Source organism: Rattus norvegicus, chromosome 1 (genome assembly GCF_021556685.1).
Source record: "Rattus norvegicus strain SHRSP/BbbUtx chromosome 1, alternate assembly SHRSP_T2T, whole genome shotgun sequence".
In the NCBI taxonomy this organism is placed as follows: domain Eukaryota; kingdom Metazoa; phylum Chordata; class Mammalia; order Rodentia; family Muridae; genus Rattus; species Rattus norvegicus.
Window position 1 is genome coordinate 252588154 of NC_141534.1, and position 25844 is coordinate 252613997.

The 25844-nt window shown below is 44.3% G+C and overlaps 1 protein-coding gene across 51 annotated transcripts in view; it reads right to left on the bottom strand.

The window, feature by feature from the left end:
* Nucleotides 1–25844, bottom strand: part of Sorbs1 (sorbin and SH3 domain containing 1) — a 222725-nt gene that overhangs the window by 123113 nt on the left and 73768 nt on the right. For 2 of the 51 annotated variants that reach the window (XM_087590866.1, XM_087590934.1), the window contains exon 1: nt 4194–4510. In XM_087590866.1, coding sequence (XP_087446992.1) covers nt 4194–4242 — 49 coding nt within the window. In that variant the 5' untranslated portion in view covers nt 4243–4510. 51 annotated transcript variants of the gene reach the window in all.

Genomic DNA, 25844 nt, shown 5'->3' on the forward strand with positions numbered 1-25844 from the left:
TTCCCTGCAGAGTCCAGGCTGGGCCACACACAGGTAAGTGAGATTCAACAGTGAGCGCTGTGTGCAGCTGAACAACAGACCTAAGAAAGCCTTTGAACAGGGGCCTGCTGGCATCCAGGAATGGCAGAAGGCTGGGTCTCCCACACGGCAGGGCTGTCAGCTCTAACAGACAGTCCACACAGTTCCCACTCCACCTTCCTCACATGCTATGAATTCCCTGAGGCCACTGGTTCACCACATCCTATGTAGCACAGACTTTTACAGTGCAGGCCAGCCATGCCAGGCTCAGGGATGGGAGAACACAGGCTCCATTCACTGAAAGGATTCTGTGTCTTCTGCAAATATATAGCCTAAATGCCTCAATTCATAATACCGACTTACTCAAAATTTGCTTGTTTTCCTTAAATTTTCAAATGTCACCAAAGGTATACTGACCTGCCCCAAAGTCAACACGACACACTGGAAACATTATCTTTTCCGAGAACACCTCTCTTCTGAATAGCATGTGCTTAGTAACTGAAGTGGAACATGTACACACAGGCCCCAAATCAATAACCCCAAAGTTACAGCATAAGGCCAAGGATCATTAGTGTCTAACTGTGGTAACCATAAGGCTGACCCACTCTAGCTGTGCACACAGGATTACATTAACTACATTTTTCTAATTCCTTCTTCCTTTTTATTAATGTTAGGCTGGGTTTTTGTTTGTTTGTTTTTTAACAATCAGATATCAAAATGATATCCAAGCACCTGATAATATAATCCAAGTTCCTGAGGTAGGTTTTCTTTAAGAGTAAAACCTCCAAAACATTCACTACGGCACCAAACAATTAGCTGACAGCAAACAATTAGCCAGAGTCTCTTAAGTCTACATTGTCTATCAAACCAGATTACCTGAAATAGCATGGCATGGAATAGCATTAAGACTTTAATATATGAAATTAATATACAACAAAAACAACATCTTGGTTTCAGGTAGAGTGACTGGCTTTTTGGGGTCCCCTCTTCCTCCAGATTCATGCGGTGCTTGGCAGCTGCTGGAAGCTAATCAGAGCCAGGAGAAACAGATTTGAACCAAATCTGGCCAGGGCTGTTTAAGTTAGAAAACTTGTCTGCTGTATTTTACCGACTTAGAAGAGATTAATAACACCTAATTTAATAAGTTGTTCTTCTCCAGGTTACATTTTAAAGTATTCATTTACATGTTAATGGGAAGGTAGCAGGAGGAGTATTCTAACAGAGAAGGCGGGCAGCAGGCTGGCCTTTCTAATCCTCTGTTTACTGTGTGGACAGACAGCTGGTTACAAGCCCTCCTCCTGAGGTGGATGCTGCTACTACTATCTGCACCCAAAACCAGACTGCAATGGTTCTCAAGCACCAGGAAGCAAGTCCCCAGCTCGACCTTCCTGTGCAAAGCCCTCAGTAACTGTCCTCTCGGAAGGGAATGTCTCAAGAAACCCAACCATCGCTATGGACACACGGTACACACTCAGGACACTACTAAGCAAACAGATGGACTCTACCTGAAACCAAGATGTTGTTTTTGTTGTATATTAATTCCATATATTAAAGTCTTAATGCTATTCCATGCCATGCTATTTCAGGAAATCTGGTTTGATAGACAATGTAGACTTAAGAGACATACTCTGGCTAATCGTTAGCACTCACACTACTAAGCAAACAGATGGACCGTCTGCATTTCCCCAAAGCTGGCCGGGAACCAGCCACTTTACATCGGCCATTTCTAATCCTCAAACACCTCATTACAATGGGAAAAACTGAGCCTCAGTGATGGTAGCATGACTCAATGAAGAGTCAAAATGTCGAGTTTGGAGAGATGGCTTAGTAATTAAGAGCATTTGCAGAGGACCTGGGTTCAATCCCCAACACCCACATGGTGGCTCACAACCATCCATGACTCCAGGTCTGAAGGATCTGAAGCCCTCTTCTAACTTATGTGAGCACCAAGCATACACGGTGGTACATAGACATTCGCACAGGCAAAATACAAACACACATAAAAATATAAAATATAAGTTAAAAAAATAAATAAATAGAAAGTTACAAAACAGCGTCTGCCTAAAGCAAGACGTTCCTCCTACACAGACTGCTCCAAGCACACACAGATGGATTACGTCAGGGTATTTTATCTGTGGCATTGAGAGGTCGGTCACTCTTGTCAACTGAGATTAGATACAGGGCCTGCTGTCTGAGAGGAGATACTCTAGGTGGGAAGGGAGAAAAGATGGTCTTGATATAACTCAGAGGGTTTCATCCCTGGCATCCTCTCCCCTCCACACACACAAAGAAAAGTCAAAACTGGCTCTACTCTCTGCCCCTTATGAGGTCACTTGCCCCGCCTTTTCCTGAGACAATTCACCCTGTGAACTAACATTTGTTCCTAACAAGCGAAGTAGCTTACATATGCTACAGGCAAGCATTGCCTAATTTGGAGACAAACTTGTCTTCTACTCCTTCTGGTTCTAAGAATCTGTTCTCAGGGGTGGAGAGATGGCTCAGCCATTGAAAGCACTGGCTGCTCTTCCAGAGGTCCTGAGTTCGATTCCCAGCAACCACGTGGTGGCTCACAGCCATCTACGATCTGATGCCCTCTTCTGGCATGGAGGTGTACATGCAGACACAGCATGCATATAAATAATAAAATCTTTTTTTTTTTTAAAAAGAAAAAGAAGCTCATGGCACCTGAGCCAGATTCCCACAGAGGGGCCTAAGAGCTCACACCAGATTCCCACAGAGGGGCCTAAGAGCTCACAGGGCAGAACACAGGGAAGAATCAGTACTGAAGGCCATGCAGACATCACAAAATGGCCTTGAACTCTAGGTAGTGGCATTCCATCAGGCCACTGAACTCAGGAAGAGTAGCACAGAAGCTCCAAGAGTCACCGTTGCCCAGAAGCACACAGAATGCACCACAGCAGTGAGAACCAAGGGGGCAGAAGGGGAACACCAATGCCCTGAAGCACATAAGAAAATTCCCAAGATAAAAGCATCCTCTGCCCAGAAGGGAAGCTTCCTGCAATCTGGCTTTGAAAAGCCGCACAGAAACCTTGATTACAGCAACCACAAGTGACAATTTCTACATTTGTCTTTCCGTTGCTTATTGGTAGCCAGAACTGCCATTCCGAGGGAATGTGATAACTTAAGCGTTACTCCCTGAATATCATTCTGCGTCTGCTGCCCACAGGGAGGCTCGTTCTCCCCTCTGCCCAACTGCTTGACGGCTGACAAGAAAATTACCAGGAACTAAAAGGTGTTGACAACCCTGTAGACCTCAAAGAGGCTAAGTAGAAAAACTGCAAACAGAACAAACTCACCAAAACAGAGCAAAAGCTGACAGAGTTTAGATGTTTACAGGATCGTTCTAAAGCTAATAGATGTTAACGAGAATGGTTCTTAACCCCAAAGGAACTCACACCTGATCTAAACTGGAGACACTGGACAAAGCTGGGCGTGGTGGCACACATCTTTAATCTCAGTATTTGGGGGGATAGAAATAGGAAAATCAGAAGCACAAGGACATTCCTATGTACACACCAAGTACAGGGCTGGCCTGTGCTACATGGGACCCTAATCAGTGTACAAACTTCAGATCTCCAGCACTCGCATAAAAACCAGGTGTGCCTGTGCACGCCTCTAACCCCAGGGCTACTGAGGCAGACTCGAGGCTCCCCGTGGCGTGGCGTGGCATGGCATGGCTTGCCTTCTAATGTGTCCAAACAATGATACTTTCTCACAACATGAGGTAGATAAGAGATCCTCTCTCAAAAGTAAAGTGGAGATGGCCAGAACAAAAGGCTCAGGGACCAAGAGCACTCACTGTTCTTCCACAGATCTGAACACCACGTCAGGCAGCTCATGACCTCACGACCCTCTCTAATTCCAGTTCCGGGACATTTGACACCTCTGGTCTCCAAGAGCACCTGCGCTGGTGTGCACATACTCACGTGAGGTCAACCGCACCTGTATGTAACCTTAAAATAATAATAATAATAATAATAATAATAATAATAATAATAATAATAGAGAGAATAAAGACACCAGGTATTAGTCTCTAGCTTACACACAGAAAGTCAGAGAGACAGAGACAAAGACAGAAAGACAGAAAGACAGACAGACAGACAGACAGACAGACAGACACCGCACACTCAAAAGATACTAGATGAGAACTCTACCTTCTGGGGTTAGTTGCAGAAGACAGAAGTGGGAGTAAGAGCTCTTCATTGAGAGAATGGTTGCCTTCTTGACATGGACTCTAACCAGCACAGAAGAGCTCTAAGTGCTTCCCACTGGCTCTGCTACCACAGTGAACCTCTGTGTCCCGACATGCCGAATGGGTAAAATGGCACCAGGACTCCTGTCACAAGGACTTGGGGGCCTCTGTCCGTGCAATATACTGCAGGGCACACAGGAAGCGCTTCATACATGAGTGCGTGTGGACATGACTGGTTTCTTTTCTTTGTGTCTCCCTCTAGTTCCCGAAAGCAGAAGAGAGTTGGAGACGAGTAGAAACGCTGGTTAATGAAATTCGCCTTTATAGTCACTGATTAACAACAGCCCTCTGGGTCCAGTGTGAAGAAGGAGAAACACTGCCAGGAATGAAGGGTTTCTTGCCACAGGCAGAGAATATTTAACTCAGACCTTGTCGTGACTCTCTCCGGGACCAACACTTGTACAGTTTGTAGGTTACGAGACAGCAGAGTCCTTGGGCATCTGTGACAAAGGTTAATCAGTGATTTTGATGGGGGCTGGGAGAGACATCTAGCCACCATGGTCTGCTCTGGGGAAGTTTCATGTGGTCCAAGGAAGTCAGCTTCAGCAGCCTGTAATTGTGGACTTCCTTCTGTTTCTCAAAACAGTGCAAAACCATGTTCTTCCATAAATTCGTAAAGATTATAAAGAGGAAGGATGGATCTAAAACGTGCCTAAAGCCCTCAATAAAAGCAGGAATGAGGTAACAAAGCGCTTGACGCTCCTCCCACCTGCTAAAAATCACAGCAGTACTACTGAACCAGCAAACTTAAATGCGGAGAACCAGACTTGGTGGGGAGTGGGAGCTGAGAAGGGCAGCGCAAAGTCCACCAACAGGCTTGGTTAACTGTCCCCGGTGGACATGGAACTAAAAAATACCAAGGATTTAAAACATATTCCTTCTTACCCCAAACTAAAGGAGAATAGGGCAAGAAGACTGCACCCTAGCCCCTGACTTCAGGGGAGAGGGCTGGGAAGGCTCTTTCCTGGAGCTCCCCGGCCCCTGGTAATTACTTACTTTACAGGAAAAACTGTCAAGAGTCCTTCCAGTGAGGGAAACCCTTTCTGGCCACTCCACTCAGCAAACTCATTAAATTCCAAATGAAGCCAGCTGCTGGGAAGGCAAAGGGCACCCCAGCTGGGGCTCTGGAAATTCCTAGCTAAGAAAATAAATAGAGTGCCTGGGTCATGGGAACTCAGATCTCGGGGCTGGAAGGCAACTGTCAGGAAGATAAGGATGTCACCCCAGGGTGAGCCCTTCCAGCTAAGAAGCGGAGAGGCAGAAATGTCATCTGGCAAGAGAGGGCATGTTGGCGTTCCCACTGCTCCCCTCCACCCACAGCCATTAGAGGGGATTCAATGAAGGAAGAAATGATTGGGGGGAGGGGGTAAAGACAAATGAAACAAAAAAGAGAAGTGCATCCATGTTGGCCCTGGCCTAGAAAATACTGGTGGGGGGCGGAGACCAATTATCAAATTACCCAAATTAGATTTTTTTTATCCATATGTATTTCCTTTATTTCAAGTAGACCGTATATTTCGCCCCCACTTATTTAGAGATTTAGATACATAGCAAACTATTCACAGATGTAGGCTGTAAATCTCATTTAAACCTCACTTCACTCATTTCTACACACCCGACACTATGTTACAGGTTTGGAGTGGAGTCTGACAGTGAAGGGCTTCTCTCAAATGCACCACCATCCTCAACCAACCAACAACGCCTCCCACTCAAGTTGGGCATGATGGCTCATGTCTATAATGCCAGCATTCTGGACAGGAGACAGAAAGACAGCATGTTCAAAGCCAGCCTAAGCTACACAGTGAGATCCTGGTTTTGGGGGTGGGAGTGGGGTTTCATTTACGCACAGACGCGTCAAGTGAAATCTTGTTTGTTTTTGAGTCAAAGTTAAAGTGACAGATTCTCTCATATCTACATCATGAATTGTTTTGTTTCTTTTGTTTGGTTTTTGAGGTTTTTGGGGGTTTTTTGTTTTGTTTTGTTTTGTTTTTTGAAACAGGGTTTTCTGTGTAGTCATGTCTATCCTGAAACTTACTCTGTTCAAAGCTGGCCTCAGAGATCTAGCTCTGAGTGCTGGAATTAAAGGCATGAGCCACCACTGCCCAGTCTTTTTGTTGTTTCTTAAAGATAATTATAACTATAACATCTTAGCCAGGTAGGGTGGCTCTGTGTGTGTGTGTGTGTGTGTGTGTGTGTGTGTGTGTGTGTGTGTGTGTGTAAATAAATGCATACATAAATAAATAACCAACAACAGCAACAACAAAAAAAATCCCAATATCTTTACATAAAACATGATGTGAAACTCACTAAGAATCAATAAAAAGTTTTTTTTTTTTAAAAAAAAAAATCAGACTCCGATTTTCTCTTTGACTTTGATTTCATCCCAAAAGTTGTAACAAAGGGATGCTTGACGAACCTTGCTAAAACACTGGGTCTCTCTTTTCAACCATCCCCTCCAAAGTTAGTAATTAATCCCCTCCGAGTGTGCTGTTTTATAAATTCAGAGACATCTTAATGATAAATGATTTCTCAAATACAAGCTTTTTCTTACAGACAGTAAAAATGTATTTTAAATTGCTACTTAATGAGTCACAGAGTTCAGAAAAACAACAGTGACGTTTTCAAATCTATTCTAACTGTGCCCTCCCACTAAATTTTTAACTTGTACTTTAAAAAAAAAAAAAAAACAATCTTACTGCTCAAATTGAGGACACGGTATGCAATGCCTTGAATCTTCAAATCTCCTTCATGTAGTAATAAAATTCTGGGTTCAAAATAAAAATCCTTTGCTCTCAATTTTTTGGCATAAATCTGAACTCTATAGATCTAAAAAAACATTTCCAATTAGAAGGCGAGTTAATCTGCATGTTTTGCTGATGTCTGTTGTTTGGAAACAGCTCACACTGTAGGCTGTGGGAGCTCTGCTCTGAAACACTTGCAGGGTCTGCTCCCAGAGAGCTGACTGAGGAGCCCCGTGGAGCCCAGCAACCTCTGTTCCTGGCAGTGCAGTTTTAAGGCTGTCGTCTGAGAAACACTGACCGCCACAAGTATAAACCACACAGCCATTCAAGACCAACACCCAAACCCAAACCATCACATGAATCCGGAGATGTTGAAGAATTTCTTCCATCTATTTGCATAGTATTTATATTTTGTACTGATTGCTTCGAGCTTTCGTTTAAGCAAGGAAACAGATTTTTCCTTCTTCTCCTCTAAAATGTTCACAGCGAATGAAGCAGTATGAGGGTGCTGCTCCGCTCACCGGGCCTACTCATCATGACTGCTGCCCGGGTCTGCAGTCTGCAAGCCACCTGGAGCTGGGTTACAAACGAGAAATCTGATAAAAGCACATACATTTCTTATCTCAACATATCTTAGCTGCATGTTTGGGAGAGCAAAGAATCCAAATGGGCCCTAAATGTAAAGCTATTTCACATCCTATTTCACAGTGGCCCAAACCTATAAAACGTTGACACAACGGAAACAAGCAAATGTTTTGCTTTTTTCATGGAAGTATTTCTAACTCCCCGTTTATATCCTACCACATAATCCTATCATACTGTGAGGGCTAATTTCACACCGCATCAAAGCCCTTTTCTCAGTTGGTTTCTTGAGACCTCCATACAATATATTCAGATCACATCTGCCAGTCTCTTCAGAGAGCCACCCCACTCTCCTGTGTACCCAACTTTGTGACCTTGTTTATTAAAAACACTGATTCCAACTTGCGCTGCCCAGATACTCCTGAACGTATGGCCATCCAGTGGAGCATGGGAGGCCTCTTAAAGAAGACCTGCTCCTCCTTCTCCATCAGCCAACGAGTACCAACAACTTCTCAGTTAGGGTGGGGACCTTGTGCCTGTCTCCCTTCTTCCTTGCATCAAGCTCTTAAAGCCCCCAACTTCTCCAGTTGTTTTTACTAAACGCAGTGCCAGGGCTTAATTACAATTGGATTTCTTTTGGCAAAGACATTAGAACAAGACAACACAATTTAAAGAGATTGTTCAAATAGTTTACCTTTTTATATAAAGAAACCCTTTTTTCATTTCAAGTAGGCTCCTTTTTTTTTTTTTTTTCCGGAGCTGGGGATCAAACCCAGGGCTTTGCGTTTGCTAGGCAAGCGCTCTACCACTGAGCTAAATCCCCAACTCCTAGGCTCCATTTTTTAAGTACTGTTCAAACTACAGAAAGAATGAATATAAGCACACACTAAGTAAATTAAACAAAAAGACCCACAGGGTCACTTCCCTGACACACCTCATATGATTTTTACTATTAATTTGTTACATTATCTGACCATGAGAATAATGTATGTAGGTATTTCCTCTTACATATTTCTCTCTTGCTATGAAGCTTTTGAAATAAGGTTCTAATGATACATGTTTTCTTTCTTTCTTCCTTTCTTTCTTTTTCAGGTTTCCCCAACTTCAGAAACTTGTGGGGTTTTTTTGTTTTCCAGACAAGGCCTCACTTTGTAGCTCTGGTTGACCCAGAACTCACCAATGTAGACCAGGTTGCTCCCAGAAAAACTAAGAGCAACTTCCCAGAAATGGCATTTCACTCCCTGATGAATACGCCTCTGACAGAGACGTCTGCAAACTCCTCACAACTCTGCAGCACAAAATGCTTTTCTCTTTTGTGCAGGAGTGGTCCAGTTTCAAATTGCGCTTCTCACTTCTTCTCAACTACCCAAACCGGCTGTATTTGACTTATATTGCTAGTGAGGAAAGTCCTGTTACCGTCGAGAGCTAGGCGAAGGCCATCTTATTAATCCTGATAACTCTTTGGTGTGGGAACTGTCACCATCAATTAAAAAAAAAGGAGAAACTGATATCTTGGGGACACAATACCCACAAGAAATAGAACTGTGGACTCCTGTCTGTCTGACCTTAACCTGAAAACCCAAGTCCTTCCTTGAATTCCAAGGCCGAGCCTCACACTACCTTTCGGGTCCTTCTATTTGTTTTCAAAGTCCTCTCTGTGGCATTTGTTGAATGGTGACTCGGAGAATGTTCTAAACAAACTATTCAACACATTTATACAGTTCCTGGGACTCTCTGAGTGATATCACAGCCTGTGCTCACACACACTGTCCTTGACAGGCCTACTATCAGAGGCTCAGAGGTTGCTTAATGGAAGTGGCTGATACTTATTTTTAAAGCTATGTGATGCCCTCGGAGAACAACAGCAAACAGAAGCTTCTAAAGCAGCCCATGGGCAGCCCTGAGTGAGCCCTGTCAACCAGGAAAAGGAAGGAAGACTAGTGAAGGCTTCTTTACACAGGCCGCCAGGAGACCCCTCACAGCACAGATTCTAAAACTGGAAAGGTGGAGATCCCCAAATGAGGACTCCAACTGAAAGTAAAAATTTTAAAAACAAACAAACAAATAAGATAAAGTGATAACATGGGAATAAGGTGTGGTAGCACTTGGGAAGCAAGGGCAGGTGGATCTCTGAGTTCAAGACCAGCCTGGTCTACAGAGAAACCCCGTTTTGGAGGGGGAAAGAAAGAAGGAAGGAAGAAGAGAGAAGGAGAAAGAAGGGGGAGGGAGAGAGAAAGTGAAAGATTGAAGCTTTGTAAAGAACTGGACATTTTAAAAACCCGTTCAGTTCTACCACAGGAGTCACCTTCCAATGACAGGTACCCTAAGTCTACCTGCTTACTCTTTTACTTGGCTCTTGTCAACTCTAGGAGCAAAGATGTTCCCGGTTCCCATAAACACTGGGGTCTTCCTAGCTCTGGCATCGGTGTTGGAATGGGGCTGGGGAAGGCGGTGGTAACTAGTGTATATAAAATGCACAAGCCTGGGGTCCATATAAAGCAGTAATACCTCTTCAAGGCTGGCTCCTTTTGGAGCTTTATTAGCCAGAGCTGGACAAGTGCACTGCAGAGCTTTGAGGAAGGCAGATCATTTCTATCTCACCACACACTCCTGACCCGAGTTCAATCCCCCACCCTTGCCCCAGCCCCTCGCCCAGATCCCACTATAAAAGTGTATCGCTGACACTCGAAAGTTGTCTCATGCACTCACACACATAGCAGTCACATGCACACTCATGATGTGAGGAGCAAACATTACATTTAAAACCATTTAAAAGAATACAGTCTCCAATCCGCCCTACTCCCTTCTGCCAAAGCGGCATGGAACAAATTATCGTTTCTCCCTCTGGAAAATGATTGCACCTCAGCGCTCCGCTGCTGTGACAGCTCCAAGCGAGGTGGGGACAGCACTAGGAAAGCACTTAAACAGAGGTGCTGCAAGAGCTTAGGAAATGCAGCTGTGTGACTTGGACACTTCCTGTCTGTGTCGTTCTGTACCCAAGTATGTGAGAGCTTCGATAGCCTTTACTCTTCCCTCAAAGGAGGCGTCCCTTTCTGAAGGCAGGGCCTGGAACTCGGCACATCCTCGCATTTTCTTTGCTCACTGTAGAACTCTAGAACAGTCAGTATTTCTGATTTTGGATTTTCCAGCTCTACAAGATATACTGGAAACTCTCAGGAGTAAGAGACACTTAAGTGGAACTACCTCAGTAATCACACGGCGAAATTATCCAATAAAAAAATCAGAGCCAGGTTCTTGTTCAGAAACACGTTAGAAATGGCCTCACTTGACATTTTCACTGTATTAATGAAAGAGCATTCTGAGTTAGGCAGAGGAAGACCGCCCACAAGGCCAGAGTAAGTGTTGGGCCTGGGCAGGATGAAATCAAGCTTCCCTATGCCTGTCTCAAGTTCTGCCCATCAAAGACAAACCTTCGAGTCAGACACAGCAAATGAGCTCTTCAAAGAAAGCTTTCACCTTTGTGTTTACAGAGCAGATGGTAGAGAGAACGGCACGCTTCAAAAGAACAAAAATTCTTCATTTGCTGCTAATACTCTTTCTGAATTTTAACACAGGGCCTTGGGTGTAGAATAGGGGCAGTAAAATAAGTTGTTGGTTTGACTTTACATGAAAAGGCAAATGATACTAAGAAATTTTCTCTCTGTAAATATCTCCTACATACAAACACATGCTGTCCACAAAGAACTAACAGGACACTCTGCATAAGGAGAGACCCTTGTTAATTGGGAACACAACTTTTGAAGAATGACTGATTTCCTAGTTTCCTTCTGCGGCATAAGAGACTTTTAGAGTACCACTGTGGATATTAAGGATTGCTCCCAAGTTGCCTCATATATCCCAGAACCACCTTGGGCTCAAAGTTTCCATCTCTTTTGTCAGTAATTAATTTTCCCTACCTTCTAATTTTTCAAAATTTTGTATCTGAATGAATCAAGTCAGTAGGCGTTACAAACAAAAATAGACACAAATCCTAGCTGACACACCACAACAGGCAGACCCACAACAAAATGCATTGTTTACAGCCACACGTGTAACATACTAGATTCCCCCACTGTGTAGTCAACGCCCAAGAGCCTCCCTGTGACAACAGGAGCACCTGTGTGACAAGGCAGATCTAACGACCAATGAATTCACCTTAAACAGACGCAAGAAAGCACGTGCCACAGATTACTCTTTTTAAAATAAACAAATTAAAAAAACCCACCTCTTTGTGGGTGTAATCCGGGGGCGGGGGCGGGATCAGAAAGCACTGAACTCAGAGCTCCTTCCCACCCCACGTTAGACAGTTCAATAGTCTCAAAAGTCAGAAAGTCACAAGTTAGAATGTCACACTCTGGGCTGGGGAGATAGCTCAGTGGTTAAGAGCACTGACTGCTCTTCCAGAGGACCTGAGTTCAATTCCCAGCAGTTACACGGTGGCTCACAACCATCTGTAATGGGATCTGATGCTCTCTTCTGGTGTGTCTGAAGTCAGCTACTCACCTACATACAATAAATAAAAATCAAAAACAAACAAAAAACCAAAGTAAGCATATCACAGAATGTCACACTCTTCACACCGACACAGCTCATTACGAAGGAACTAACGTTCTCAGTGGTCCTTCTCTTTGTTTCTTTTTTTTAAAAAGCTTTTAGTTTTGAAACAGGGTCTCCCTGGGATCCTGGACATCCTGGAACTTGCTCTGTAGATCAGGAGGCCTCAAACTCAAGAGATCCACTCTCCTCAGTCTCCTCAGTGCCGGGATGAAAGGCAAGCACCATCACCATCCCAATTTTCACAGGATGCAGCAAACAGGGTCTGTGGAAAATCATCCACTTTACAGTGATTTTTCTCAATGAGTTCCAGAGTGAAAAAGAGAAGGGCTGTGCTTTGTGGAAGAGGGGGGGGGGGGAGCTGTGCACTTCTAGCCTCAGCTGAGCCTCTTTGCAGAGAGGGAGCAGCCACACCTTCTGTGACTGCCCCCCTTTCAAACACAGAGCCTTTGGAATTCTTAACGAGGAGTGATAAGATTTTACTAAAATATTGACCAGATTTTTTAAAAATTCAGGTTCATGATTACAACCATTTTATTTAAAAATACAATCATTGTATTCAAAAGGAACGCTGAGAACAGGAGAAATAGTCTTCTCCTGGAAAGAGCACAGTCAGTTACCCCAAAAAACATGGTCAGTCCTGAAAACATGCAGACCAGTAACATCAGACTGAGCAGGCTAGATTTATGTATTCAGGAATAGATACATACATATAATCACATGCATATGTACTATACACATATATGTATTACACATACATACATACATACACACACACACACACACACACACACACACACACACACACGTATGTAACAATTTATGAAAAAAGAGACCATGAATTTGAAAGAGAGCAAGGAGGGGTAGATGGAAGGGCTCGAAGGGAAAAAAGGAAGAGGGAGATGATATAATTTGATAAGAAGGTAAACCAAGGTAGTTTCTTTTTTTTTTTTTTTTGTGGTTTTTTTTTTTTTTTTTTTTTCCGGAGCTGGGGACCGAACCCAGGGCCTTGTGCTTCCTAGGTAAGCGCTCTACCACTGAGCTAAATCCCCAGCCCCAAGGTAGTTTCTTAACCCCCATCAGAGGGTTGAAGCTTTTGTGCTTGAACAACTAACATGTTTAGTGGTTCAGATGCCTTAGAAATAGGAAAGGTAAGTTCTTGTTTGTTTGAGAAAGGAGAACGTTATCCCTTCTACAGCTAATTGGATCTGTCTCTCTGGAAACATTACTAACCTGATCTTTTCGTTCCTGGCTTTTAGTTCATGAGATTATATTTTTTTTATATTTTATTATTGTATTTCATGTCTATGGTTGTTCTGTGTGCATTACTTGCATGGCAGGTGTTCACAGAGGCCACACGAGAGTGACAGATTCCCTGGAACTGGAGTTATACGTGGTTGTGAATTGTCATGTGGGTGCTGGTCATAGAACCTGAATCTCCTGCAAAAGAAGCTCACTAGCACTCTTAATAGCCGAGCATCTCCAAAGCCTCTACGTTACTTATTTTTAAACTTTTAAAAACTCTCTGGAACAATGACTGGTTTTGTTCTGTTTTGTCTTTTTTTAAGGATTTAAGATGAAAGAATTCCACTGACTGACCAGAATTTTTGATTTCTAAGAATTCCTGATTTATGAGATGTCTTGAGCGAGTTGGTGGGGGATAGGATAGGGGCTGTTCGACATTTAAGACCATTTAAGAAATACGCCTGTCTTTCGAAAGAGCTGAAGGTGCGGCAAGGTCAGGCCTTGACGGAGCCTGGGGATAGCTGGAGTCTTTAGTGCTGTGGGGCAAGGAACTGGCCCAGCTTCAAAGCAGCAAAGCCAGGCTGGTTCCCCACGCACCCTGGGGTAGAGAGGGCAAAGATTGGCTCTGCTCCTATCTGGGGCCTCAGCCCTGTCTGCCCCTCAAGGTTTCCTGCTGCCTGAGAAAACATGTGAAATATTTCCATGAAGGGCCTGCTGTGTGGAAGCAACAGGAAAGAAAGCTTTACTCCAGAGACTCCCCGTGCACGGCGAGGTGGGGGTCCATCTGACGATCTCTGTCTTCCAAACAACTTGTTATTCTTACCAGATGTTTTCAAAGGCAGGTCCTGTGTACGATCTCCAAGAGGTGTTTTATCTTTGTTATTTTTTTAATTTTTGGTATGGAAAGTATTTCAGTGTGAGAAGTACTGTTACTGAGTACCAATGACCAACCTAAATGCAAACTGATGCAGGGGCCCCCACAGAAGTACTATGGAAACTTGCTTAAGTTAAGAAATGAAGTACTCATATACTCTGGAACCTCGCAGAGGAAGTAAAAAACCAATTCTTTAAATCTAACCTCTGTGGCCGCAAGATGGCTTGCTTGCCGCCAGGCCTGACTGCAGTTTGATCTGCAGAGCCCATGAGGCGGAAGGAGAAAACTGACTTTAAGCTGACCTCCATCCTCCACACGCAAACACGCTCGCACACACACAGTAAATAAATTAATGTTAAAAAAATCCTTATTAAAAAATAATCTTTATCAATTTCTAGCAAAGGCCTGCTCAGACTTCACTGGGTAAACATGGCCCAGTTCAAAACTCCATCCCATAATGGCCTTTGCCAACTGTCTGCACACACCCTTCTCCAGTCGGCTAAGGCACCAGATGAACAGTGTGCCCTTTCATTCTGCTCCCACTGCTAAGCCCTCCCTGGATGGCCTACGTGTCTGAAACATTTCACCTCTTCCTCCTCCCAGGCCCTGCAAGCTAAGCTGTCTCGCTCACGTCCTTAAGACATCCAGCTCAGAATATGGCTTCTACGGAACCTCATCACACCGAGGGAGACTGAGGAAGAAAGGTGCTCAGTGGCCACATGCATCCCCGTGGCCTAACAAGGCCAGATTGCAATGTCAAAAGGTGGGAGACACCTGAGGTGAAGAGAGCCCAGTGGGGCAGAGTGCAAACCTGGTGAGTCTACTCTGGGTTCCTTTCCTCATCTGCCGAGTGTGACGTCATCACACCTACCCTGGGTATTACAATGATTGAATATGGCACAGAGAAAGCCTTAGGTGCAGAGAGAAATCGAGTCCTGCGTCACTGTTACCGAAAGTTGCTTTCCCCACTCCTGCCTACGCCCTTTAAAAATAGTTCCTTTATTAAAATCTCCTCAAATTACCTGACTTGAATGTACCATATGTTTCCTGCCAGGCCTCACATAAGCTCAGTAAGTGACATTTTCCTTTCCTCATCTCCTCGCCTCCTCCGAATGTACCCTTTTCCTCCTTTAGAAAAAAAAAATACTTCTTTTGAAACAATAAAACCTCGGAGCAGAAGACATGGCTCAATGGTTAGCTACTCTTGCAGAGGATCAGGAGTTTGAGTCTCAGTATCCCTGAGAAGGCTCACCACACCACCTTGCAACTCTACTTGCAAAGGGATCTGATGCCCTCTTCTGATCTCTATAGGCACCAAGCATGTATATGTTGTACACACATACATGTATGCAGACAAAACACTCACTGAGTAAAACTAACACACACACTAACACACACACACACACACACACACACACACACACATTTCACATCTCACTATTTATTCACTTCCATTCTTTTAGGCCTCAAACCCAGGACAAATGGCTACCTAAACTGTCTGTTTAACATATCAAAGTGAACCTGGCTACCAGGACCTCCCAGCATCCCTCAGTCCCTACTTGGACAGTGTATGGTTGGCATACCCTTCCCCATATAATCCAGCCATCTTGGTTACCCAGTCCTTTTGTCTGTCCTTTAACCTCTTGGCCCCTTAGTCTCCTGGTTCTTCCCCTCTCCTCTTCCCTCTCTCCTCACAAGGTTCAGCTCAGAGCCATGTCCACTCAGGACTCTCCCAGAGGTCCCTGCCTCTGGCTATGCTCTCCCTCAGCTCTATGATAAACCTCTCCCTTACCACACCTAGGAACCACCATGTCCTCCATTTTTATTTCTATTTCTCATTCATATCCCATCTCAATGTTCAACTCCTCTAGAAATTTAGCTCACCTAAATTATAAATGCTGACGCTGTGTCTGACTTAACCTGTACTAGAAGTCTCTTTCTCGCTGATTTATAAGGTCATAAGACCTCAAGGCTCAAGCATTCTTAAGTTGTCCTTTGCTAAGCCAGCATTTCCCAAAATATGTCCCACAAAGCACTATTCCTAGGGAGGTCAGCAGGTATACAGCAAAGGAGCTGTGGAAAGGTTGGAACATCCCACTTCGGAGACCTTTCAAAGACCATCAATGACACATCTAGACATCCAAAAACTCCTACCAAAAAAGAATCCTGTTTAACGTGGGCTCAATGGCACCCATGTGCAGTTCCACAAAACCTCCTACAAAGATGGAGAACAGAAATATCGCTTGAGCTCAAGACTCAAAACTAGTTTGAGCAACAGAAGGGGACCATGTTTTATCCCTCATCCTCAAAAACTCCTATTTAAATTAACAAAAGCAACACTCATTGTATTTTACCCAGAATTCCACACTCGTCCCTACAAGTAAGACATTCATTAGCAACCAATACAACAAAATACTCCAAGAGAAGAAAAACTATTTTCTCAAGATCACTCAGAGAGTAATGGAGGAGCTACCACCAGGTCTTTGGATCCCCGCCTCCTGCTCTTCACTATAGTAGAGGTTCTCAAACTTTGGCTTACAAGTTAGAACCACTTAAGCGTGTTACACAGCAGGCAGTGGGAATCACCAGAGGCTTCCTAACTTAGAGGTTATGGTGTACGTTTCTAGCTAATGTATTATTGCTGCCCTCTGTAGCAGCAAGAGGGAGTTGAGAGCGATTGCCCTACATAACACAATTAGTGGAAAGCCATAAAGATACAAAAATGACAAGAGCTTCAACAACTCACAGCTCTAAGAGGAAACACTCTATTGAATTACTAAACGCAAGATCAAAGAACTCACATCTGGGCAGTGAGGGCTGAGGTAGATCTTAAAGGACAGAGATCAGACAAAAGAAAAGAGATGCCTCAAGTGGTTATAATGTTTCTAAAATGCCCAAGACTTCAGAGTGGGAAGGGCCCAGCCTGCTTGTCTTTGGAGAACTCCTAGTTCTTACATTTGCATAAGGGTGTGACCGCTATTTCAAATATTCACAGCAAAACACTTTTTAAATAGAGTAGCTGCTATCCAAATAAGAAATTCTGGGACCCTGGCAAAGGCCTCTCTGCTCTCTTTCCATCTGTCCCTTTCCTTTCTCTACTCGGGCCTTTGGCCTGACTAAGATCCTATCTCTGAACCAAGTTACGCTGGCCACTAGGTCTGAAAGACAAACAGCCCATCCTTTTCTGGAGTAAGGCAGGACTGGAGAGTCAAAAGTAGCCATCCACAAGTATGGTTCTCGAGGAGCATGGATGAAATGAAGTCATTTCCTTGGTATGCCTCTCCTCCAACAGCACAACACTGGCAAAGGGGTTTCCACTGACACGGTTCAGTCAAATGCCTCAAAAGGGTAACCAGGATTGAAAGCTCTCTCTGAAGAACTTCAGAGGCCACCACCAGGTACCAAGTGCCATTCCATACAGTGCTGCTGCTGGCCACGGCTTTCAAAGAAATAACGCTGACTTGAATGGTGTAGGAGATGCTATATTTCCCTCTAGTCATTCACTTGTAGGCGCTTATTAAACCTTGGTTGACTCACTAGGTAGGAGAGGGGCAATTGGTACAATGCAAGTGACAGCAACTTCTGCTGCTGCTGTCACCACCACCTCCACCCCAAATTAAGGCAAAGGAAGCATCCAGGGAATGAGTCAGGAGGAGAGTGTAGCTGAACACAGCATCAGAGGCTAAGGTCAAGGAGGCTACTCCCAAGAGACTGAGGCAGGGATAGGAAGAAGGGGAGAAGGAAGGGAAGGACAGATGGTCCACCAGCACCTGCTCCATGCCACACAATGTCAGGTCCTTCATCTGTCTTCTCTGTCACTGTCATCCTCTCTGTAAGGGGAGAAGCAAACCTCAGAAGCTAAGTCAAATACCTAACAAACCCCAGCAGGGGGATTTTTAGCTCCAGTTCTGTCCAAATCCAAAAGGAGTGGCCTTCGCTGCTGTAAGACAAGAGACCCTTAACCCCCACTGCCATAGACAAGTAAACCAGAGTAAGTGCATCTTCTAGACATTTCTAGAGATTCTGTGTATAGCCTGAACCATTTGGAAATCATTCAATAAAAGCCAAATCATGCATGCACACATGAAGTATACATCTACCTAAATATAAACGTCTGATTATTATAAAGCTCTGCCTTGGTCATACGTGGGGGAAATCATTTCTTAGACATCCACTTGAGGAGTGTGGATCCATAAATATGATGGTTTGAAATACCATCTTCACCTTTCTGTTCTAGGAGGCCACACAAAAACAACAGGAAACACGAGAGAGGATGGGGTCTAAGCAAATGTAAGAGACACATAGTTATAACACAGACGCCATACTGGGTCAAAGCTTCTAAGTCTCAGAGGTCGGTTCAAGAACATGCAGAGCTTAAGTTCACCCTAGGATATGTGTACCTATGTCTATCAATATGCCCAGCACGGCCTATCAGTTTTATATAGACTAGTTGGGTTTTATTTATTTGCAATAGACTATCGTTTATTTATTCTTTAACAATTTCATACCTGTATATCCTAATTCCTCCTGCCCACTTCCTCCTTCAAATATGTCCCCCTCTCTGCTTCATGGCCACAACCGTTTTGGTTTGTGGTATCTGTTTAGTTGGGTTTCACACACACACACACACACACACACACACACACACACACACACACACACACACACAGGTGCAGTTGATACTACCTATTGAAATGACTGGTACCATTGGCTTGATCTTAAACAGGCAACCACAGATATTTATGAGGAAAATGGCTAAGTCATGACAAGAGGGACACCTTTCACAAAACTCTCCCCCAGCACATTTGTCTCCCATTCATTCTACCTCTTCTTCATTGATGTTCCTGAGTCTTGAGGGGGAGGGGTGAGGTTAATGCAGATGTACCAATTAGGGCTGTGCACTCAAAAGAGACTACTGATTTTAATTATATTATCTTGACACTAAGATAAATATCCTTGTATCAGTGGGGAAGCTGAGGCACAAAAAGATTAACTGGCTGAAACCACGTGGTACAAGAGTAACAGGAGAAAGTACTTTTTCAGCTCATGTCCCCAAGTTCTAGGGTTCTGCTTACAGCAGAAAAACAGTTAAGTGGATGGACTTAGATACACTATACCATGCATAGCTTCACAGGTAAAAGGGTAAAACAACGACTGCTAGTGTATCATCACACAGCTACTCCTTAAAAACTGCTAGTTTTCAGAGACTACGCAATTCAATTTGTAAAGTGAAAGGACCTCCAGGATCATGGATTAAAAGAAAACAACAACATCATCATCAAGGAAAGAATATGGCAGAGGGTACACACAGAGGTACTCCTGAATGCAAAAGTCATCTCCCAAGAGAGAATGCAAGAAAGTGGTGTCCCAGGCTGCTTCTGAGGAGAGCTCTTTTAATACAACAAGGGCAGAAGATTTACTTTTTTTTTTTTTTTTTTTTTTTGGTTCTTTTTTTTCGGAGCTGGGGACCGAACCCAGGGCCTTGCGCTTCCTAGGCAAGCACTCTACCACTGAGCTAAATCCCCAACCCCAAGATTTACTTTTTATCGCAGATATTTTTCTACTTTTTAGTTTTTATACACGATCACGTACAGTCTATTTACTTAAAGAAAACTAAATCTAAAGTAAAATTAATTCACAGTGAGGTAGATGAGTCAAATGAAAGCAATAAGAGTAATCTGTGATTAAAAAAAATCCTTTGGAGATTAAGTGCCCTTGCTGCTCTTGCAGAGGCCCCCAGGTTCGGGGGCTCACAACCACCTATGACTCCAGTTGCAAGGGATTGATCAGATGGCCTTTGCAGGCTTCTGAGGGCCGTCAGGAACACACTGCACATACATTCGCTCAAACTCCACATAAAATAATAACCAACCTCTCTTTAAAGAGCATGCTATAAAACGTCTTTTACGCTTTCCATGAAGAAGTAAACAACTTCCTGCAACCTTTCATAGAAAGATTCTGAATGTTTCCAACTAGAAGAAAAAAATGTGCTTGCTGTTTTAGAACAAGACACAGTTGCATTAAGATATCAACAGCAGGGCTAAGAATATAGCCCTGTGGCAGAAGACTTCCCTCATCTGTACCAGGTCGTGGGCTAGATTCCCCAGCACACAACAAACAAACAAACAAACAAACAAATAAATGAGAATCTCTGGCCCATAATAGATAAATAAATTAGTGAATGAATGAATAAACAGTAGATAAATAAATAAATAAATAAATAAATAAGTAAATGCATGTATGTATGTGGTAGGCAGCTACCAGGAAATTTCCTGTGTGGATTATAGCAAAAAGCCCACCATTATCTGTGCACAGAGAAGGTGCTAGAAAAATTAAAATGAAGACAGCAGTTAATGAGCCAGCACAACTGCCAAGCAACTAAAATAGAAAAGTGTGTGTCACCTTCGTAACACCAAAGAAGCAGAGTCTCTCATGTCCTGCAAAACACGCGGGGCATCCTGCCTTGCCAACTTGAAACAGTATTATTTTTAAGCTACTATAATTAGTTACCACTTGTCTATGAATCAGCCTTTATGAGGCAATAGCATCTAAGCCCATCAGATGAAACACGAGGCCACATCATGTCTGTTTATTATTCTGAAAAGGGAGGGTGCCAAGTTTCCTGCAACACCCAAGTCAAACACTGAAATTCAGAGGACAGAATGTCCCGTTGTCCACATTTGAAGATAGGAATATATTTTCATCTAATGCATCAGGTTCAGCTGGCAACAGGAAGGAACTGAATTCCAGAGGCCCAAAATAGGGCTTGAGTACTAAAGCACCTTTTGCCACTCATATAGGATAGAGTTTGTCTTTTAGAACATTACGTTACTGCATTTTAAAGTGTCCATTTCGTCAGCAAACATGAAAAATGTCTCGGTGACAGGAATCAGCAAATGTGTTGAAGTTGGAGGGTGTTGCTTTGTTTTGTTTTATTTTATTTTATTCCCCAGTACACTGATTTCCTAAGTTTCTTAAGCATGAAGGCAGAGCCTTTCATATTAGCCTTTTCCGGAAAAGGATATACCTTAAAAGTCAGGTCTCACAATACGATAGACTTTTTCAGGCTTCAAAGCCAAGTCCAGCCAGAGAGGAAGCACTAAGACCAAAGAGCTTCATAGCTACCTTGGCATGCCCCATTAGAGGGTACGGGCTCAAAGTCACAGCTGAGAGGGACATCAGATAGCAACAGTACCAATGATACCAGCACGGTCAACACCACAGGACGGAGACAATCCAGAAGAGGAGGCTGGCTCTTTGGTCATGACACATTAAGGGTCTGAAAGGCTCGAAACACGCACAGTCACCTGCCTGCACACATGGCTACAGTTGTGCCTGCAGCTACTTTTGAAACAAGCACACGGGTTCTGGTCCCAGCTCTGATATTTACAAGCCACAATTCCTTCCGGAAAGTGTTTTAACACTAGAACGTTGGCTATCTCCCTATACAAAGACAACAAGGAACAGGGGCTAAGAGAGCTGGAATAATACTTGCCCAGGGTCAAACCTCTCAAGAATCCTGAAAACCAAAACTATAGTGTGAGTGTGAGTAAGTGTGTGTGTGTGTGTGTGTGTGTGTGTGTGTGTGTGTGGTTAATAACTTTTAGAATTTTGTCGTATGGTGCTTTATAACTCTTACTTTTGACAACCCTCTGGTAAGGGCACCATTGTTTGCTCCTTTTTAGAGATAAACAAAGGCCCAGAGAGGTTTAGCAACATTCCGGGGCTCCATAGCTAATGGAATGTGAACTTCAGCAGTCTCCCTCCAGGGCATACACTACTGCACTGTACCTGTGCAAGCATACCGTCATCGCCACTGTATTATGATTACCCTTACATCAATCCCAATTTCACAAACGAGGACAATGAGGCTCGGAGGTAAGTCACAAACCAAGATCACAAAGCTGGCAAGTGGCCAGGATGCATAACCCAACCCCCATGACTGCAAACATGGTCTCCCAACCAGTGAACAAACTTTAGTCCACAGATAATCTGCGTCCACGGAGCTCCAGACCTGATGTTCTCAAAGTCCCTTTTCTTTGTTAAAGATAAAGGAGGCACAGCTTCCTCCGGGAGCTGGAAGATTTTTCACTTCACTTCTAGACCAGATCAACCCTTCCCACACTCCCCGGGGCAGAGTCCAAACCAGCCGCAAACAGCAGGTGCCCAGTGCTAACCAATACCAGCAAAGATGATGATGACAGAAATACTTTAAATGCTGGGCTATGGCTCCCAGGGGAATTAGACAAGTCGGTTTGTGTATGTGGGGGTGGGGGGTGGGGGGTGGGGGTGTGCATGGCAAAATGCTAGCAATTTCTAAAGCACTGTAAGCAGGTATGTCCTATCTCAGCAGGTGGGATGTTTCTCTTACTCATTCCTACCAACCTTTCAACTCACAGGTTCCACTTGGACTTCCCTGTAGTGCCACATGCTACCCTGGAAGGCGAGTATTAGGTTTGATACCCTAGACACACACACACACGCGCGTGTGTGTGTGTGTGTGTGTGTGTGTGTGTGTGTGTGTGTGTGAGAGAGAGAGAGAGAGAGAGAGGGCGTGCACACACACACACACACACACACACACACACACACACAGAGTGGTCCTTGCTCAGCGCCTTGCAGATAAAAGGCTCACAATATGTCTTAGTTGATTAGAATGATGGAACAAGATGGCTTTCAAAGCACTCACTTCCACTGTGTAAGGGTTGCCAGGCAGCAGTCTCTGCTCCACTGAAATGGCTATGTGAGAATCATCTTAATTAGCACTCCCATTGTTTGTATGCAAATGTACACCCCTACCCTGGGTTCTTTAAAAAGCTTTCCTTAAATCAAACATCCCTCACTGTGATTTGCCTCTTTAAATCCTTTTCCAAAGACAGTAAAGAGATCAATTTCAATAGAGCTGGAGTCTTAATGATTCCAGATCTGTAGCAACAGAGACAAACTTCTTTTCTCTACTAGGCCAGCTCCGGGGTTTCTCCTTGGACTTAGTCATTCCAAAATAAAATGGGTTCCAAGCCGCAGAACAGTGGACCAGTGCCTGGATTGTAGGGCTGAGGGTCTTCAGGGTCACTACTGATTTTCCGGCCTCCCTCTCCTCCCTTCCCCATACACTCCGCTTCATACTCAAGCTTCTGAGCTGTCTCTACCAGCCCATCCCTAGCTTCTTCTTTCCTTTGACTTCTGACCTGGTAGGGGGAGTGCCCCAGCCCAGGGAGAGGCCCACATGCTTCAGGAACATTCGGCCACAGTGGAGCTGTCAGTAGACTAGCCCAAACCAGCCCAGCCCAGTCCTGGGTGGGAGTCCTGAGGGACAAATCATCTGGGGATTAAGAAAGGGTATGATGGAAAGTTCTGGGTGGTCAGCAGGGTTGAATCCTGTAGGAAGCCATTACCAGGCTATGCCAGGCCGTCCAGAAAGCCAGCCACAACACTGGAGGGAAGAGGAACGTAAGATGGCAAGTTCTTGGAAGGGAAGTAGGGAAATCCAAGTTTATCTGAGCTCAGAGAAAAACCCTTTGGTTCAGAGAGGGTTGGGAGGCTGAGAGCTGCAGAACTCTGGAAAGCCCTTTAAAAGGCTATGAAGCACTCCTAGCACTGGAATGTTCTATTTGTGTCTGGGCCACAATAAAGGGAGCAGGGTGGAAGCTGAACAAAGCACTTACGAAAAAGATAAGACCTTGGCTGAGTTAAAACAGTGAGGTATGAATAATCTTCAGGAGTGAGAGACTGCGTGGGCCCTAGAGGACAGCTTTGGGTGTCAATCCTCAGGCACCGGCTTACTTTGTTTTGGTTTTATTAAAGGCAGGGTCTCTCACTTGCTTGGTACTCAACAGGTAGATGAGGCTGGCTGGTCAGCCATCACGGCTATCTCTGATTCCCCAGCACTAGGATGGCTAGGATGAGCCACTCTCCCTGATTTGATGTGGGTTACAGAGGTGGAACTCACAAGAGAACTCGGGCTCTCATACTGCCTGAGCTATCTCCCTAGCCCCAGCTACAGTTTTAATGTTGATGTCTTGTCAAAAAGGGAGGCAAAGAGGTAAGAAGGCTGAAGTGGCCACTGTAATATGACAGGGAAAACCTGCCATGTGATTCCTGTTGCATCCAACTACGAGGAAGAAAAACCCCATTGAGAACAACTGAGGCAGAAGACAGGTGTGAGACAAGACGCCTCAGCGGCCTCAGGAATGGCAGGTTTCTAGTCCATCAGATCCTTGGCAGTAAAAAGTGACATGACTGCCACTGATGAATCACTGAGATCCTTCAAATATCTCCAGGATGGAGAATGGCATTGAAAGAAGGTTCTAGAAGCATACCAAGAAGTCTCACATCAGCATCCAGAATAGTCCAAACCAGGACAATTAAATGAATCAGTATCTAAGAAAAGCAAATACTGACTGCCACGAAGGGATATGTGTCCACAATGAACAAGTACGGAGCTAATCAGCTGCCTTTTAAGATTAGATTTATCAGACCGGTAGTTCAGATGCGTGTGACATCAGTGCATCTCATCTTTAACACAGCTCCCTATTTCCCTGTGAACATGAGGAAAGAATTACCATGTCAGCATGACGTCAGCAATCTAGCAGACTCACACACAGATTAAGCCACCCTCCTCTAAACGTCACCATTCTGCAGCAGGTATCTGAATCTAGCACTGTCCCGGACATTTTGATAAATAACATATCGAGAGGTGACCAATAAGGAAGGGATCACTACCCCGCTCGATCCTGTTACTATTGGGTTCTAAACAGTCTGCAGATTTTAAATGAGTTACACCTAGTACAGTAGAACTAGAGATAAAGGAACAAAAGTCTACACATAGCAGATGGGCCTTGAAGGCAGGAGCATTTTCGTGGTCTGCTGGCTTACTGGAAGGAATGGTAATATCTTAGATACACTGAGACCCTTTCAAGACCCTCAGGGGTCACTTCAGCACACAGTTCTAAGGATATTCTTGCACTCCACCACAACCCCCTCTACCTGTCCTATCTATAATCACAGCTCCCTATTACCGCATGAGAAAAGTTAACACAATGGCTGAAGGAAGACTGGAGGCCCACGTACAGCTTCCACCTACAGCAGCTCCTCAGGTCACAGTCTAGGAACTTCCCATGAGTTGCAGACTCTTAGAACCAATGCTGACTGATTTGTCTCAAGATTTCAGATTGTCATTCTTGGAACTAGCCTATGTAGGGAGCTCCAGTGGGCAGGAGAGGGAACGTCTCTTTAAGGTTGGTGACACATTAGGGGGCTGGAGATGGCTCAGTGGTTAAGAGCACTGACTGCTCTTCCAGAGGTCCTGAGTTCAATTCCCAGCAACCACATGGTGGCTCACAACCATCTGTCATGGGATCCGATGCCCTCTTCTGGTGTCTGAAGACAGTGACAATGTACCCACATACATGAAGGTTGGTGACACATTGCTCAGCCAGGGACCTATGACTGACAAAGTATGATCCCTGAATGGAAAGGCCCAGCTGAACTTCATCCTTAGCTCATCAGTCAGACAGGCATCTTTGGACTTACTTTTTCCAAGGAAGGGGACGTCCCT